This window comes from Rhododendron vialii, chromosome 1a, assembly GCF_030253575.1.
Source record: "Rhododendron vialii isolate Sample 1 chromosome 1a, ASM3025357v1".
Taxonomy (NCBI): domain Eukaryota; kingdom Viridiplantae; phylum Streptophyta; class Magnoliopsida; order Ericales; family Ericaceae; genus Rhododendron; species Rhododendron vialii.
In genome coordinates this window covers 39,034,610-39,052,042 of record NC_080557.1, presented here as the reverse complement: position 1 = coordinate 39,052,042, position 17,433 = coordinate 39,034,610, and the positions used below count along the sequence as shown (strand labels likewise).

The 17,433-nt window shown below is 37.1% G+C and overlaps 4 protein-coding genes across 8 annotated transcripts in view; 3 read left to right on the top strand and 1 right to left on the bottom strand.

Annotated features, from left to right (window-relative positions):
- Nucleotides 1-17,433, top strand: part of LOC131327657 (uncharacterized) — an 87,472-nt gene that overhangs the window by 62,743 nt on the left and 7,296 nt on the right. The gene's annotated exons all lie outside the window — the stretch shown is intronic.
- Nucleotides 272-6,435, bottom strand: LOC131327287 (uncharacterized). Of its 5 annotated transcripts, none has more exons than XR_009200263.1 (10): nucleotides 6,053-6,435; nucleotides 4,950-5,104; nucleotides 3,640-3,744; nucleotides 3,416-3,472; nucleotides 2,679-2,759; nucleotides 2,139-2,173; nucleotides 1,836-1,925; nucleotides 1,578-1,734; nucleotides 994-1,211; nucleotides 272-827 (listed from the first exon to the last, which is right to left on the bottom strand). XR_009200263.1 is itself a non-coding variant. In XM_058360553.1 (10 exons), the coding sequence occupies exons 1-9, from the start codon at nucleotides 6,228-6,230 to the stop codon at nucleotides 1,092-1,094; spliced, it is 978 nt and encodes a 325-aa protein (XP_058216536.1). In that variant the 5' UTR covers nucleotides 6,231-6,429; the 3' UTR covers nucleotides 272-827; nucleotides 1,089-1,091. The 5 variants fall into 5 exon arrangements, 3 of the variants coding, with proteins under 3 accessions (XP_058216536.1, XP_058216607.1, XP_058216471.1); XR_009200272.1 differs by having other exon boundaries at nucleotides 272-821; nucleotides 6,053-6,423; XM_058360553.1 differs by having other exon boundaries at nucleotides 1,089-1,211; nucleotides 6,053-6,429.
- LOC131331466 (F-box protein At2g27310-like) lies at nucleotides 11,918-12,952 on the top strand. Its single transcript, XM_058365422.1, has one exon. It carries the CDS (start codon nucleotides 11,918-11,920, stop codon nucleotides 12,950-12,952), a length of 1,035 nt encoding a protein of 344 aa, XP_058221405.1.
- On the top strand, nucleotides 14,083-17,022 carry LOC131327780 (eukaryotic translation initiation factor 3 subunit B-like). Its single transcript, XM_058360933.1, has 2 exons — nucleotides 14,083-16,433; nucleotides 16,526-17,022. Exons 1-2 carry the CDS (start codon nucleotides 16,170-16,172, stop codon nucleotides 16,688-16,690), a joined length of 429 nt encoding a protein of 142 aa, XP_058216916.1. The 5' UTR covers nucleotides 14,083-16,169; the 3' UTR covers nucleotides 16,691-17,022.

Here is a 17,433-nt window from a genome sequence, read left to right as displayed (position 1 = left end):
TTAAAAGAAATTGTCATCTTATTATTAATTACTACCACTACTATATAATTTGATGAAACGGGGTAATTATATAAACGAATAAGCTGAGGTTAATTTAACCCTCATTTTCCTACTCCTATATTAGGGAAAGTAGAAACATGCGGATAGCTTCATATATTAGGGTAAAGTCTTCACGCACATATTTGTATGCATATATTCGAACACAGACTAATGAGTGGCCCCGCAAACTAACGAGGGGCTCAAGTGATTGTATAATCCCAGAAATCTCTAATACTGTAAATCTGCATACGAAGCATTGCTCTTTACATTATTAAATCATCTCTCACAAGTAATAATAGAACCCACGTTTCTTTAGTAAAAATGTTTGCACAATTCACAGCCATGACATAACAGCCCTTGATGAGAAAAAATCACATGCTCAAATCAAGCAAGAGGAGTGGCCAAAGTGCACACCAGCTTAATCTTGTCAGTGGAACACCAATAGGGTTTAAAACACACCTGGAAATTGTTTTCTCCGAACTAACCGTACTTTGCAAAAAAATTATTTCATGATCGAACCGAAGAATTTTCTAGCTGATAACAAACCAAGCACATCTTCTTTGTCGCAAGGACGAGGTTCAACTCTACGGCATGGCAAATGTGAGGCTATTGTTATTCACCGTACATTAGAGTAGATTATAGCAGGCTAACAGAATTGGAGAGACTTGGATCTTGTTTAACGCTGAGAAACAGGCACACGGTCTGGACTATGGCATGAAATTGGAGTTCTTCGCCTTTTGCCACCCAAGACTTGAATTCTTATTTCGGTTCAGCATTCTATTCTGCTCCTGCAAAAAGAACAAACCTCTAGTGAAGTAGACGATATCAGGACATTATGAAAACCCAAGCCTAAAATCAATTAGATTTTTCGTGTTTGAGTTATTTAGATTGGTCTCTCCACTCGTAACAGCTCAAGTATGCCCAATCAGAGAAAAAGAAAGTTGAATGTATGACCTAAAGGACGAGTACTCTTCTGGGGGAACATCCACTTCCCCATTTTTGAGGTCAAAAAACCAAATGAATCAAATTTGAGTAATTCTAAAATCGACCCTTCAGTCACTTGATTCTTCCCCATTGTCCGGGAAAATCAGTCGCAGGTCTTCATTGTCTCTATAAACCTGCACCAAAGCAGCAGCTTTGTAGGCAAACATCCCAACCATTGCTGGCACAAGCTGCAAAGAACAAAAACAGAAACACATAAGTGACAAGAAGGAAAAAGTTAGTTTCTATTCGTAATGATTTTGCATGAGATTTTCAAAATAGTTTTGAGAAAATGGGCTACCAGATAACCAGAATATGACAATTATCTTCTTGATGTGCTTTTAAAATTTGATTCACTTAAATGGAAGACCGTGTTGATCTCTGTTGGACAGGCGTTGGAGAGAACTGAACAGACAAGTTTCGAAAACCGTCAGCCAAATAAGTTTTCAATGCTTTTTTGGAAAATGAATCCAGAAAACAGATTCTGAAAACTACTATGTTCCAATCTCCCTACCACCTCTAAGAATTTGTACTTTCAAGACAGAATATAGCACCACCTGGAAATCAAAAAAATCACTGGCAAAGTGTTGAGAAAGGCCCCAACATCCATATATTGCAGCTGGGATTACAAGCCTTGGAGATGAAAGAGCAATACCAGAACCTTGGACCAATCTTTCAAACGCATCCTCCAGGTCTTGGCTCCTTGTACCAATTCTGATTTTGAGAAAATGGAGGCCACTTTTCAGAACGAGAAAATATTAAATTCATAGATTCAAAACTGGAACACACAAATTAGAGAAAATATTTGGAAGTACTTCTTTGACTTCTTTTGCCTGAAAATCTGTGGAACTCTTTCCTTGGAGAGGTTGTCCGCATGTTTGTACAAGAGCTGAACGTACAAGCAACTACATTGGGAACAAAAAAGAATGCCACAAAAGCAGTTTCAGCATCAACCAAAGGAGGTTTCAAAGAGAAAAAGTCAAGTCCCTACCCCTAACCCATGACCATTACTAAGGCCTTAGTTAATGATAACGCATCCAGGTGATGCATGTTTCACCAAGTGAAGAACTAACAATTTTGTGACTTCAATATATGAGGAATGGAAATCATAAACTAACCTGAAAAGAACTCCTGCCGCATAACTCAAAGCAGCCTATGCAGTTCATAAGCTATGTCAGTCACCAAGTACATGAGCAAGTTACTTCCAGAAACATCTCTAACTCAAGTGGGGAAAAAAAGAAGTGACATTTTCACACTACCTTACTTCATGAAAAAAAAAAAAAAGCCTGATGAGTTGGGTTGAACAGAAGAGAGCGAAAAAGAAAAGTACCTTAAGGTTTTGTGATTATTCTAAATTCACAATATTCAGTCCGATAATGAATTGTGCGTAGTGTAAAACAAAGACATCCTGATAAAGGCTGCCACTGGTATTTTTGTTGTTTGAGTTGTTTCTATGTTCTCTTTTCTTTCTAATTTCCCTGGCAATAAGCTTTCTCTTTGGACATGAAACAGTACATAGAGTTGAATCTTTTCCTTGTTTTTGTACAGAGTGACAAAAGCAAAAAGAAAAAGATACAAAAGGCCTGAAAGAAAATTTACGGCCCTCGGTTTTCCATATATGACTGATCAAAAGGGCTATAATAGTTTCTATGATATACCTGTACAGAGAAAACTACCAAACAGTATCCACTGCATACAGTTCCAATGCCTGCTGTTAGAAGCATCATTTCCCTCTTGAGCTGCAAGTGGAAGAATAGAATGATACAATTGAAAGTCTGATAGACAAAAATGGTTTATTGCAGTTTCCCTCTTAAGTTTTGTCATATTGTAAAATCAAAAGTTGCGCCTTCATCAAAGTATACTATTTTTTTTTTTTAAAAAAGTTCATCATAGTATACTAGGTAATCCTTTTTCTAATACCTTCCAAATTGTTTTGATTTTAGCATTAATGGCCAGTATCAGATGCTTAGTATTTCGACAACAAAATTAATGTACTTATGCATTTGAATTCATTTCATACAAGCTAATACTTTAGAAAAAAAAAAATCCACAAACTATCATTTCATACTAACTACTTTCTTGGTTTTTGTTATATCATAGTAGCCATACGATACATTATCTGTAGTCCGGATCCCAATCCATGCTTCGTCGCTCCTATCTATATCCCTTTCTCCCTATTTTATCAACTTTTTTAATGTAGTTGGATACATGAATAGCAAAATTGAAGTTAATCCACCCACAATGAACATTCAGCAACACAAGTCAAAATGATATTCTGTCACTTCAAGCGCCTAAGTTACATGTCCATTCAAAATAATAGTAACAATCAACTATTAAGAGGAATCAAAACCGATGAAAGCAAATGAGTCACCAGTCTAACAAGGAGGTATCATACAGCTTCATATCTAAGAAGGTTCAGCATTTTCGTTCTTTCTCTGTCATTTTGCAATTCCTGTCATTAGACGAATGAATAATTAAAGCTCATGCAAAGTATCATCTCCTAAAGATTTCCTTTTCTCGTCATTTATAAAGAGAAGCAAATGAGTGGATAGAGTAGCAAAAAATTAGGATCAAACTTGATGAAAGAAAATAGAATGGGGATGGCCAAGCAAGGCATACCATAGCAGTCATTTTCTTATTAACGGGTGCGGAGTTGTCACCTGCAATCCACTCAAGGGTCCTTGTCAGTTTCAGAAACCCACCCTCATTTTCATCTTCCAAGACCTATCAAAGATTATAATTATCCACTAAATTGACAATTTTAATAGAATAAAAGGTTACTAGTATCTTCTCCACAAAAATTAAAACCAAAACCACTGAAAACATTTACTGATTTTATACCGTCAAACCAGCATGATTGCTCAACCAGTTCAACAAGAAAGAGAGAGCCAACATCTATTTGTTGCACTAGTGACCTTAACATAACTGGGACAGAAACAAATATGCACCTAGTTAGTGTAGTAATTCCTAACTCTTTTTTGGGTAGTCACAAACTCACAAGCATCTTCTATTCATTTGCTGGTCTCATAATGCCTGTTTCTGAACCCAAAATTTGCAGCTGGTGATGCCAACAATCAGATTCCAATTCGCATCATTCAAAACAAAAGTGCTCTTTGCAAGAAAAGAACTACAGAATATACCTGATTACGAAGTTCCTTTGACCTTTCAAACGTGACCCTGATCATTTTCTTATACCAAAAGTATATACAAACTACTTTTTGTCGCAATAGACACATGTAGGTACAACCATACAAGGTCCAATCGGTGGCCTATGTCCACTCACAAGCCATTACGGTATACATTTTCTCCTTGATTGTTGCTTAATTTGTTTGCAACAATGACACCCATCTATGCTTTGGATACAGTACATCCGACATTTCTACAGCTGATTAAGGGCTAGAGATGTGGATTCAGGAAGACCAAGAATTTGACATTCCTAGATAATATAATAAACTCGTTCCAATACATTTCTGAATAAGTAAAACTAAAGAATTTGGTTAGTTTGTGTTTAGAGTCTTTAGACAGTACCTTTCAATTATTCTCTGAAGTTCACCAAAATACTTCGATTTAGGATAAAGGGTTTTAGTTCCTAAATACTAGGAGCCATTACATTCAACCATCAATGAAACCCACATAATTAGGGGTTTGGAATCCAACTCTTTTGAAACAAATTCGGATCTGCATGTTCAACATCTCAAAGAATAGAAATCGCTTCTGCCCTTTGTGCCTTCTGAAGAGATGAAAATAAGTAATCCAACAAAAAGAAGAAAACATAGATGGTTTTGGGGAGGCTAACTCATAAGTTAACTTCTGAAGATTTGAACTGTTACAGTTCTAATAAAGTCAAAAACTGATAGGCAAAAAGAAAAAATATATATAAATATTAGTAAATAAAGACAATGATGCATATTAAGTTCAAATCTTGATACCTCTTGTGGTTGTTGAGTAACATCAGCCTCTGCATCATCAAGTCTAATAGCATTCCTCAACCAAAGTATGTCAGAAACTTTCGATATGATGTCTCCATCCAACTCTCTCTCCTTCAAAAATGTTTGAAGAATATCCTCTTCTGCAAGTTCACTCACTGGGCAACGTAAAAGAAAAAGAACGATAGACTATCAGCCAACAATTTCTGAAGCTTCAGTAACATTTGCGTAGACAGATTATGTTTGAATTCTCTGATATATTGGCAATGGATAAAAATGTTAAGGACTCACGCATCATAGAAGAGTGATATATACAGGGGATATAAAAAAAAAAATGGCATTTTCAACAAAGGTTCAAATGGAACTTTTACACAAGTACATGAATAGTACCATGATGAAGCACATTGGCACATCACCTAAGTGGGAGTGTGTGTATAAAACGCAAGGCCAACTAAAACATTGGGATGCATGACAGAGGAAAGGATGAGAGTGAATTTGCCTCTTGTACACCAGCTCAAAACTAGTCCGAAAGCAAACCTTTACTCGCATTTGATTCCTAAATTTTAATCCAAGTACCATGCTCAAGCCAATCTTAATTTAGTTTCACTATCAAAATGGGTTCTATAAACACCTCGGTGAAGTTAAATGAATTCTATTACTTCGCATATTTTACATCTCTGGCTTGGACAAGACAACTTAATCTCCTTTACAACAAATCTTTCTGGCATTCCTTCAAAAAAGCTTTCCGCAAATCCGTCCTTACCATTTCCTAACAAGTATTAACTCAATTCATTTCGTTAATTAACTCCCAAATTCGAACTCATATCATTCAATACCTTCCCAATTCCAAACAAATGCCACTGTGCTTTTTACTCCAATTTTCGACCCATTACAATAAATCCTGAAATTCTTCAAAACCCTCTAAAATATGACAGTTAATTAACCAAATTTTAATGAGCAATGCCATGGTGACCACCATTTTTTATACCATGTGACTGTGTCATCACTGCATAGGTAGAGTACTTGACAACTGATTTATAATGGGGGCATCTAAGGGTTTCCCATCATACTTCTATTGGGAATGGGAACCAAACGAAGAAGCTCACCTGGAGGAGGGCTTCTCAAGGCCGAGGCCACCGCTGTAGGGATTCTGGGATAAGGGTGTTGAGCACGACGACGTACTGGGAAGATTTTTGTGGGCAAAAGTAGGCAGTGATTGGGAGAGAATTGGAAACTGCTACAAGTAGCGAGCCACCATCGGATTGCTCTGGGTGAAGAACCCATTTCCAAAAATCTTTCAACTTTTTGCTCCTCCTTCAATCCTCTCTCTCTCTCTCTCTCTCTGTGATTCGCGAAGAGTGGTGTGAAGTAGGCGGATAAATAATGAAATATCTCTGGTTTCCCTGGTTGATTTTCGGTTGAAACGAATAGGATCAGGCTTCCCTGCAATGGAACTGCAGTGGAGCCTTTTTTTACCCTCTCAAGTCTCATCCCATCTGTTCAATTCAGCCAGTATTTAATCGTTCAAAAAAACCTATAATATAAAAAATAAAAAAAATAAAAACACCCTCACGTAAAGAAACATTCTTCTCACAAAGAGCCTTTCCACAAATTCTAATCATTAAATTTTGGGTAAACTATAGTTAACCCCCTCTAACTAAGCCACACGAGCACTTTGTCCCTTCTAACTTTTTTTTTGACACTCAACCCCCTCTAACTAACTGAAATTCAAATGGTCATAACTTCAAACGGTCATAACTTCTTTGTCTAAAATCGAAAACCTGCAAATTATATATCAATTTCGAGGTCTTGAAGTCAGTTTTCTAATGACACCAAAATCACCTTGTAGAGAATCTTTAACAATCTTTTTTGAAAGTTTGTGTCATTTTTTAATTAATTATATATTATAATTTATTATGCTTTATAGTATGATTTTGAAAACATTATTTTACAGAATTAATCAATATATATCAAATAACATCTATATTGGATAAATCATTCCTGATTTAAAGATTAGAAAATTAGAAGTCGCCCCTGTTTTTTAGGTTTGGTTTGAATCCAACCCTGAAATATTTTACCGAAGCTGAAAGGCTCGGATATATTGCATACTGACTTTTGTGCCCCTCACCCTCACACACTCTCTATTGTACTCCTTTCAACCCACCTTGTAGAGAGAGAGAGACGTGAAAGCAGTGGACTTCAAGCCGCAGGACGAGTCGGACGACGATCTAATGGACGAGGACGGCGCCGTCGACGCGCTCTCTCTCTCTCTCTCTAAACCACTCCGAGCAACTTTCTGATTGACGGATGTCCACGGCCACAACAGTCGTTTTTTCCGGCGACGACCGCGACCGGTGTATCAGATCACCAGTCATACCTTTCTTCTCCGGCAGATCACCTCCTCTGTCATCACTCTCTCCTGCCATTCGACGATGACGAGCTCCACCTCAATATACTCTCTCTCTCGGCTTTCAACCTTCTCGCCAACACCGACATTAGATCCACTGGTCCGTTCCTTGACGACGTCCACTTCATCCATGTCACCAACATCGTCCTCTTAATGTGGCCTCCCACAAAAACCATGGTGATTCGTTTGAAGATCTCTGATGCTTTTAAATTTGTTTTTCCCTGCTCGAGTTAGATGGATCTATTACGATTGGTAGGACTGATAGATACAAGTTTGAATCTATGTGTCTGTTTGTGTGTATAGTTTGTTACAGTTTTGGTTGAATCTAGTTATTGACTACGGCAATATCAAACTCCATGACGGCGAAATCGATCTCGACGACGACAACGAAAAAATCGAACTTGAGTGCCATGGAATATTCGAACTGCTAGATGACGACAAAATCGAACTCAACGACGATGAAATCAAACTTGATGATGATGAAATCGAACTCAACGACGGTAGAAACAAGCTCCGATTTCAGTGCTGAGAATCAATCTCAGATGCCGTTACCACCGATGCTGTGGTTGTTTCTTTGAGAATCAATCTTAGGTGCCTTTATCGAGTTTTTTCCTTTGATTTTTCTTTTATGTTTTCATTTTATTTTTTGTGATGGTAAAGTATATATATAAGTGGATTTTGGAAATTGGAATATCTTTTTGTGATCGTAAAGTTGTTTTGGTGTGGAGTGAGACTATGTGAATCGTATATTTTTGTTTATGTGAACTGTATAATGAGCTATGTCGACTATGTATTGTGGAGTTATGTGAACTATGTATTTTTTTATGAGAATTGTGTATTTTTCTATGAGAATTGTTTATGAGGATTGTGTATTTTCTATGAAAATTGTGTATTTTATATAAAAACTGTGTATTTTCTATGAGAACTGTGTATTGTCCATGTGAACTGTTTATGAGAACTATGTTTTTTCTATGGAAACTGTGTATTTTTCTATGAGAATTGTATATTTTTCTATGAGAACTGTGTTTTTTCCATAGGAATTGTATATTTTCTATGAGAACTGTGTATTTTCTATGAGAACTGTGTATTTTTCTATGAGAATTGTGTATTTTATGTGAAAACTGTCTATGAGAACTGTGTATTTTTCTATGAGAACTACGTATTTTTTATGAAAACTGTTTATTTTAATGTATGGTAAGACTATGTGAACTATGTGATCTGTGTATTTTTCAATTCTCCTAGTTCAGTTCTCAAAACCAGTTCACAAAGCCAGTTCTCATAGAGAACTGTCATTTCTCATAGTCAGTTCTATAAAACTGACAGTTCTCATAGAACTGATTATGAGAATTGGCAGTTTACATAGCCAGTTCTCATAGCTTAATTCACTTTTCATAGCCAATTCTCATAACCAATTCTTCTCATAGCTTAATTCACATAGTCACTTCTCATAGTCAATTCTATAAGAATTAACTACGAAAATTGACAGTTCTCATAGAACTGACTATGAGAATTGACAGTTCACATAGCTAGTTCTCATGGCTTAAAATACACAGTTGTCATAGTGGCTCATAGCTTAAAATACACAGTTGTCATAAAACTGACTATGAGAATTGTGTATTTTATGTGAAAACTGTCTATGAGAATTGTATATTTTCTATGAGAACCGTGTATTTTCTATGAGAACTATGTATTTTTTATGAGAATTGTGTATTTTATGTGAAAACTGTTTATGAGAACTGCATATTTTTCTATGAGAACTGCATATTTTTTATGAGAACTGTGTATTGTTCATGAAAACTATCTATTAGAACCGTGTATTTCCTATGAGAACTATATATTTTTTATGAGAACTGTGTATTTTACATAGTTCACATAGCTAGTTCACGTAGTTCAATTCTCATAACCAGTTCAGTTCTCTATAAGAATAATCACTTCTCATAGCCAATTCTCATAGAACTGACTATGAAAACTAGCAGTTCTCATAGAACTGACTATGAGAATTGACAGTTCACATAGCCAATTCTCATAGCTCAGTTCACATAACAAGTTCTCTATGAGAACTGAGCGGTTCTCATAAAATTGACTATGAGACTCGGCAGTTCTCATAGCCATTTCACATAGCCGAGGGTATTTTTCTCCAAAATAATATGATTCAGGAATTGATTCTAAAAATATAGCTCTCATAGCCCCAGTTCTCATAGCCATAGTTCAGGGGTATTTTTGTCCAAAATAATATGTTAACTTGGGCTATGTGAACTGGCGGGGATATTTTTGTCTGAAATATTATATTAACTAGCTATGAGAATTGGCAGTTCTCATAGTTAGTTCACATAGCCAAGGATATTTTTGTCTGAAATAATATGTGTCAGGAGTTGATTCTAAAAATATAAATTTTACTAAAAAATGGACATGTACACAAAAAATTAAGAAGAATGGGCAAAATAGTAAAAATGCATTAAAAGTAAAAAAAAAAAAAGGACTGAAATAAAGAAAGAATATTTTTGTCAGAACTAAAGTAAGTCCGAACCTACTTTTTGGGGCCGGCCTAAAAATTCCCCTTTAAAGATATACTAACTAGTTTAGGGAAAATTACAACAACAACAACAAAACAAAAAAAAAACATAGTTTCATTCCCAAACAATTGAAACCCCGGAGTTTCCAATTGTTCAAAATAAACCCTGGAGTATTAAACTCGTTTAAATGAAAATTCAGAGTTGAGTGTCAATATGACTTATATACGGTAATTTGAATTGACTGAATTACATTATCTACAAATTTTGATTATTGAAAAAAGTTACTAGTTTTGATTATCCAAAATTTAATTATTTCTACGGAAGTTACTAAGTTTGATTATACCATTATGAGACATCTCTTTGCACCAACATTGTTAACTTTAAAAACAATTGACTTTTGATTATACCACTGTAGATGGCCTTATATGCTTAAATTATATAAATTTATTAAATTACATTACTCTGTCATGTACATGTGTGAAACTAAAGCAACCAACAAGATGATTTTATAAAAAATCTACATTCATCCATCCCTCCAGTAACAAAAGTGTGAATATTAAGGTTAAATTCGGCCTAACTTATTTATTTTACTTTATTTTTTGTTAATTTTGTATTAATTTTGTTCAGATTGTTTATTCGTCTCGAAGAAAGAAACTTTAAAAACAAAATACTATAACCAAAAGTATTAAAAAGCACTTCACTATAGAAAAAACAATCCAACATAAATAGTCTTTTATAAATAATGTTTGTTTTCTTAAATTTTTTCCAAGTTTGATTCATGTTTGTTTATCTTTCAAAGTCCTCTCCTCAGACCAATTAAATGATTTAAAGTAACATAAATTTATAAAACTAGAGAAATTAGTAAATGGTCAACTTGTATCGTCTCACTTCCCGGCCGGCAATTAAAAGAAGGGGATAATTCGCTGAAGACTTTTTCAAATTTCATCCAATTCAAAGTCTTCTTTCGCATAGTTTTTCTAGAGTGTGTTTTATTAATTAAAATAAGTATTTATTTTTATTTTAAAGTAAATGTGATGTATTATGAGAGAATAACATGTTTTATAAAAGCAAAATATAAGTCCTTAACAAATCAAAACCTTAGCGGAACAGGGACCGTGCTGCGCACTTTCGAGCCGTCGAATCATGCATCCAACGGCTCGGACCTCATCTCGACAACAAATGATTGAAAGTCGTTCATTTTCGAAATGAGATCCGAGCCGTCAGATGCACGCTCTGACCGCTCGGAAGAGTGTAGCACGGTACTGCGCACATCATTGCACAGCACCATCCTCCAATTCCTTTGGATTAACGTTTACATCACACTGTTTGTCTTGATGAAGTTGAAAAATGTTCATATAATTCAATAAAAAAAAATCTGAAAGGCAATCAACATTATTAATTAGTATATCATTTGTCTCGATGAAATTGGAAAAAAATATTATACAACATGACAAAAAAAGGCAAAAACACACACCTTGTTTGGTTCAACATTTTGAAAGTTATTTGATGTAATGAGTAAAGAAAGATAGAAAAAAAATGTATTAAAAAACGTGTAGAAAAAAAAAATGAAATAAGTTGAGAGTTGAACTAAATAAGGTGACATAATTTTGACTGCTAAATGATATTGTAAGAACTTATACAAGAAGGCCCAAATACCCTGTATAATCATCACATGGGTTGACTGCTGATTTTCAACGCTGGTGGCCTTAGATACGTTCTCTTCAAACTCGAGCCATAGATGCCCAAATAATACAAGTGTATACATTGAAGACTATTCATAGAGCTCTGTAAATAAATTTTTACGGAGGTAAATTCAAACAGTCTAAAAGTGCTTTAGACGATCTGAATTTTAATAAAAAATTTCGAAGAAAAAGACTTTCTCGAAAAAATTTCATTAAAATTTAAATCGTTCAAAATCGAAATAAACGAGCAAAATCGCGTGACTATGTGAATAGCCAAATGTCAATCTCTTTGACATGTGTATATAAAACTGCGTGCGTGTATATTCATACATGCCCAAAACACTAATAACATCCTACCACATAGTGGCAATGGAGAAAGAAATGGGTGGGGACGATACTCCAACCAGCCCCGCCCCCGGCGATGCCACGACGATCTCCGCCGTCCACCCCGACATCCTCCAGACCCACATCCTCACCCGACTGGACGGCCCAACACTCGCCTCCGCCGCCTGCGCATCGTCCCAACTCCACGCCCTCTCCACCCAAGAAACCCTCTGGCAACAAATCTGCCACCGCACCTGGCCCTCCACCACCGACCCACGCGTCCGCCGCCTCATCTCTTCCTTCCCCTCCGGCCACCGCTCCTTCTACTCCGACTCATTCCAATATCTCGACGGCCACCGCCGGTCAAGACCCAGTCGCCGTCCGCCGCCAGCCTACATAATCTCCGCAGTCGACATACGCTACCAAAACCAACTAATACTTTCCAAGGTCCACGTGGCGGAAACCGAGTCGGACCCATCGCTGCCGTTCCGGGTCGATTTGCTCGGCCCGAAGGAGGCCGCGCCAATGCCGGTGAATTTGGACATCAGGGAGGACAAGTGCCTCTCTAATCTCGAAGAGAACTTGACTCTCAGCTGGATCCTGATCGACCCCACCCAAACCCGGGCGGCGGACGTGTCGAGCTGGCGGCCCGTCTTGGTCAGGCGGAACTGGTTGACCAACGACGTGGAGCTCCGCTACGCGACGGTTCTCTCCGGCGGGGAGCTGGTGCAGTGTTTGGTGGCGGTCACGTGCGGGGGAGGGGGGACTGGGTTGGCGGTGGGTGAGGTGAGGTTAGACGGGGAGGATATGCAAAGGAAGAAGTTGGGGTGGAAGAGTTTGGGGGCGGCCGTGGAGGGTGGGAGGAAGAGGAGAGAGGGGAAGGGGGAGGAGAGAGTGAGGTACGAGGGGTGGTGGAGGGAGGAGAGAGAGAGGAGACGGAGGAAGCGGAGGAGAGAGAACAGGCGAGATACGGTGTTGTTTGCCACCACTGTAGTCATTCTATTGTCTGTTTTGGTGTCTCTTTTGCTGTTTGTTGGGATTAAATTCTTGCAGTTACTGGTTTCACCGTTCAATGGGTAAGGCTCCGTTCAGAAGAAAAAGTCCTTATTTTTTAAGAAGGAAATTTAAGCTTAAAAATTATAAATTTATTGAAATTTAAAAATATGTAATATGAATCTTGTTTGAAAGATCTTATCTAAATCTTTTATACGATGCAAAAAAAATTTAAAAAATATTTTTCATTTATATTATTTTTGAGTTTGAAAAATGTAAAATAAATTATTTATTTTTTAAGAAAATTTCTGAAACGGGACCTAAGTAGTCGATCGAAGCTCCTCCTTCAGTGTATTAGTTCAAGTCTTTATAGTTGGTTGGTGAGAGGAAAACTTATTCCGGCTCCACGACTTGAAAAGTGTGATGATACTTTAGCTTCGACGAATAAAGTGCGGTATTAGAATTCTCCGGTATATGTTTCGAGTAAAACAATTCTTTGTATCTCGATGGTAATGTTTGCATCTTTGTATGTCTATAAATTGATGAAATGGTCATCCTAAATTGAAGAAATTTTCACATTCTCATGATGTGGTCCTATCTTTGAAACGATCGAAAATTTGGCAAAAAAAACTTAATTTTAAGTTTTGATGACATATATTATAGTTAACTAGGATTCACATTCTCAAATTAAGTGAGAATCTAATCTCATTTCGCTGTGTGGTAATCAAAAATTCATAAATTCAATATTAGGAAATAAAAAATATTGATCTCATTTAATTTTCCAAATAAGTAGTAGTATTATATGTCGATAAAATCGGTCAACTAATCCAATCATTTGAATGAAAAATGCATTCAATTTCAAGGTACTTTTTCGTTTGGTGATCATCCGATAATCATTCCTACCCAAGATGCCAGCAATCAAGCATTGTGTAATTATGAAATTCGGTGGTGATGATCCACGTCATCATTCCTGGCCTACCCAAGATGCAGGCAATCAAGCATGGGGAAATTACCGGCAGGTGGTCTTGACCGGGAATAATACCCAGTTTGATGGTGCGAAGTTTCGGAATTACCAAGACATGGCACCAGCAAACAATATTACCCATACATGGTAAGAGGTAAGAAGCATGATGACACTGGACAAAATTGCCCTTTCATAAAAACAAAAACCCTTCGTCCCAATCTTCCCCTTTTTCCTTTTATCTAATTTTTCTCTAACTATCCAGGTATTCCCTCTCTCTCTCTCTCTCTCTCTCTCACTCAGCCTCTGGCATTCTCTTCTCTCTCCTCTCCTCTCCTCTCCCTTCTCTGCGCTTTCCCCTCTCTCTGGCTGCTTTGATGGCGGTGGTCCTAACCATCTTCCCTCTTGTCGGAAGCTCTCTCGCAGCCTAAGAACCAGCTCCGGTATCTCACCAAATTTCTTCTCCAAATCTCAAATTAACCGAGGGATCTTGGAGCATTCTTCTCCTAGAGTCAAGTTCTAGCCTTTGATCGCGTTGGAAAGCTCGGAGGAGGTGTTTTCGGGAGAGGTTTTGCCTGGAGATTCTTGGGGTTTTAATTTCAACCTTCAAGGTAGGGATCTCCTGACTTCTTTACATGTTTAAGTGTTAGTTTGATGTACAAGAATCAAGTTTGATCATTTATTTTGAGTCTTGAATGAATCTGGTATATGCTGAAAATTTCGTGGGTTCTGGAAATCTGTCTTTTGGGAGCCCTTTTGCCAGGAATCAATTTTTGGTGTCTTCATAACAGTTAAAGTACGTTTCAATACGAAGATTTCGGTACCAAGATAATGAAAAACCGATAATCACACAATTAGTTATGAATTTTTGAATACCGGCTGTTTCCTGGATGCGCGAATCTGTGTGTGGCTGTCTTCTTTTAATTTTCTGGGCATGATGAACATTTTGGGTGGCTTTGGGTCTTTTACAGGAGCTGCACATTTAAGTTAAGAAGGGATTGGCGTTGGAATCAAGTGATTTGGTTAAGTATACAATTTTTGGTGAATTTCTAAAGCAGGGTTGGTCGACTAGGGCGAAAATGGTTGCGAATCTGTTTTTCCTTTGATTGTTGGGTTAATCTCCTCTCGTTTCTGAACCTGGAATTTTTACTGAGTGTAGGAATTGTAGTCGTGCAACTTTTGGCGTTGGTTCCAATATTTTTGGGTTTAAGATGAAAGAGTTATGATTTTTCAATCAAATTTACTCGTTCCCGTCCTTAAATTCACGTTGTTTAATTGGATATAGTTTAATGTGGATGATTAACTTTGCCAATTTGACATGTAGGGATTTTTCTCCTCCTTTATATGTTTATGAGTTGGTTTGATGTGTTTAAGAATGTTTAAACGTCCGTATTTGTTGTTGGGAGAAATCTGTCGAAACTAGAAATCGTACGCTGAAACACAAGTCGTACCGGTAGGAGTTTTGGCCCTACCAGTAGAAATGCTGTCCAGTAGTGTCTATGTTTGTGAAATTCTGGTCTTTTACCGGTAGGAGGTTGTGTCCTACTGGTAGGGAATGAATAATCTGCTTTATTTTAAAACTTCGGACGATCATAACTTTATCATCCGAAATCCGTTTGGTGCATATTATATATTGAAGTTGATGTATGGAAAATCTACTTTGTAATGGTGGTAGTCTTATAATCAAACTCTAAACCTATAAGAAGTTATAGTTAAAGTACGGTAGGTTGGTTGTTAGAATACATACCGATTTTGGAGGTTATGTCGTATTTGGATATTACGGGTGATTTGGTACATTCCTAAGTGTTCGAGGTAGAAACGTTATATGCATTGGGCATTCTTTGCCCTTAGAATCATTTGAGTGAGACACGAATGTTCCTAGGTGCGTTTAACTATTTGAATGGTCTACCGAGCCTTAGGGTAGTAGGCTAGCACACTTGGGAAAAAGTTTGTCGACACCTAGAGAAAGTAGGAGGTTGAGTGGTTGATTGTATATTAAAGTTGGATCGGGAATATTTGAATGACGATGATTGATTATATTGATGAAATGAAAATTTGAGTTACAACTATTAATTTCCTCTTGAACTATAAATCGGAAGGTGAAGTCGTCGTTTGTAGCTACTTGCATGAAGTTGAGTTTCTGATCAATTAGTAAATACTTGGTAGTATAGTAAATAATATCCAGTTAGCATATTCTAGAGGGTGGTTTTAAATATCTTCGATGTGAGAACCGGAAAAGTGATGAGAGATTCCAAGGGAAGTGAGATGAGTTTGCAGTTGAAGGTGCAGTAAGCTGCGTTTCCTGGTCTATTTTCAGGTAAATTCAAAATATCATTGATTTGTATGAATGCTTTGTGGCTATTATTATTAATTCTTGTCTCATGTATGACTATCACTGTCATTTACAGATGGGGTGGCGGAAAAGAGGATAAGTATTTTGCCCAAATTGGTAAAATTATTATCTCTGTCTATGAAACAGACACCTTTACTCTTATTGACAAGAAATCTATAAAGGTTGAAAACGTTAAGGACATTAGTTGGTCGCCTACTGATCCCATTCTTGCACTCTTTGTTCCTGAACTTGGAGGAGGAAACCAACCTGCAAGGGTGAATCGAGCTATTTCATTTCCATATTCCCTTTTTTTTATATAATTTTCTTTGAATAGTGGAAGTTTATTAACTTGGCATGCTTTTCTCAGGTGAGTCTCATTCAAATCCCTGGCAAAGAGGAGTTGACGCAGAAGAAACTTTTCAGTGTTAGTGATTGCAAAATGTATTGGCAAAGCAGTGGAGAGTACCTTGCTGCGAAGGTTGATCGGTGTACTAGTCACCAGCTGGACGTTTCATCTAACTTGCAGGGTTGAAGGGCTTCAATGGACAGTTAGAGTTCTACAATGTCGATGAGCTTGAAACCATGGCAACATCTTAGCATTTTGGAGTGGAAGCGATTACACGAAGAAGAGAAATCAGACAGGCAGTGGCTTAGCATGAATCTCTTGCCTTTGTTAAAAGCACGTTGTATTATGTCTGTAGCATGAATGGGGTTTTGTTGTTGCATTGTTTGTCAACCTGTTTTCTTTCAGATATTAACGGATGAACAAGAATAAGGGATGTCTTCTCCAATCAAGAGTTGAGGAGCCCATGTTTTATCTTTTTTACTTTCAAAAAATATCCACATTTTTTTTTATTACTTTTCCACCTACCATGGTTTGACCATACACTGTTAGTCTGAACACTACCTGGATATAGAGAGAGATGGTCTAATTACCATACAAAAACAACAACCAATACTTCAATTTTAAAAGGTCTAGTACAAGCAAGTAAAGGAAAGCCGCATGTTCGGATGTTTAACAGGTGTGGTGGAAAAATATGCTACTAGCATTTGGCATAATCGCAGTACCATCTACTTTAACGCAAAAACTGACTTTGCATAAGAATAACTACGACACAATCTTCATGCATTTTTTTAGGTCTATGAGTCTAGTTTCAAAATCAGAAATCGGATCGCAATTTCATCGCCGGAGCTCAAACTTATGGCCGTTTCCTTAACACGTGTCTTTGCAGTCAGCACAGTCCGAAACTGCGCTGCAAGGTCACGAATTTTTAT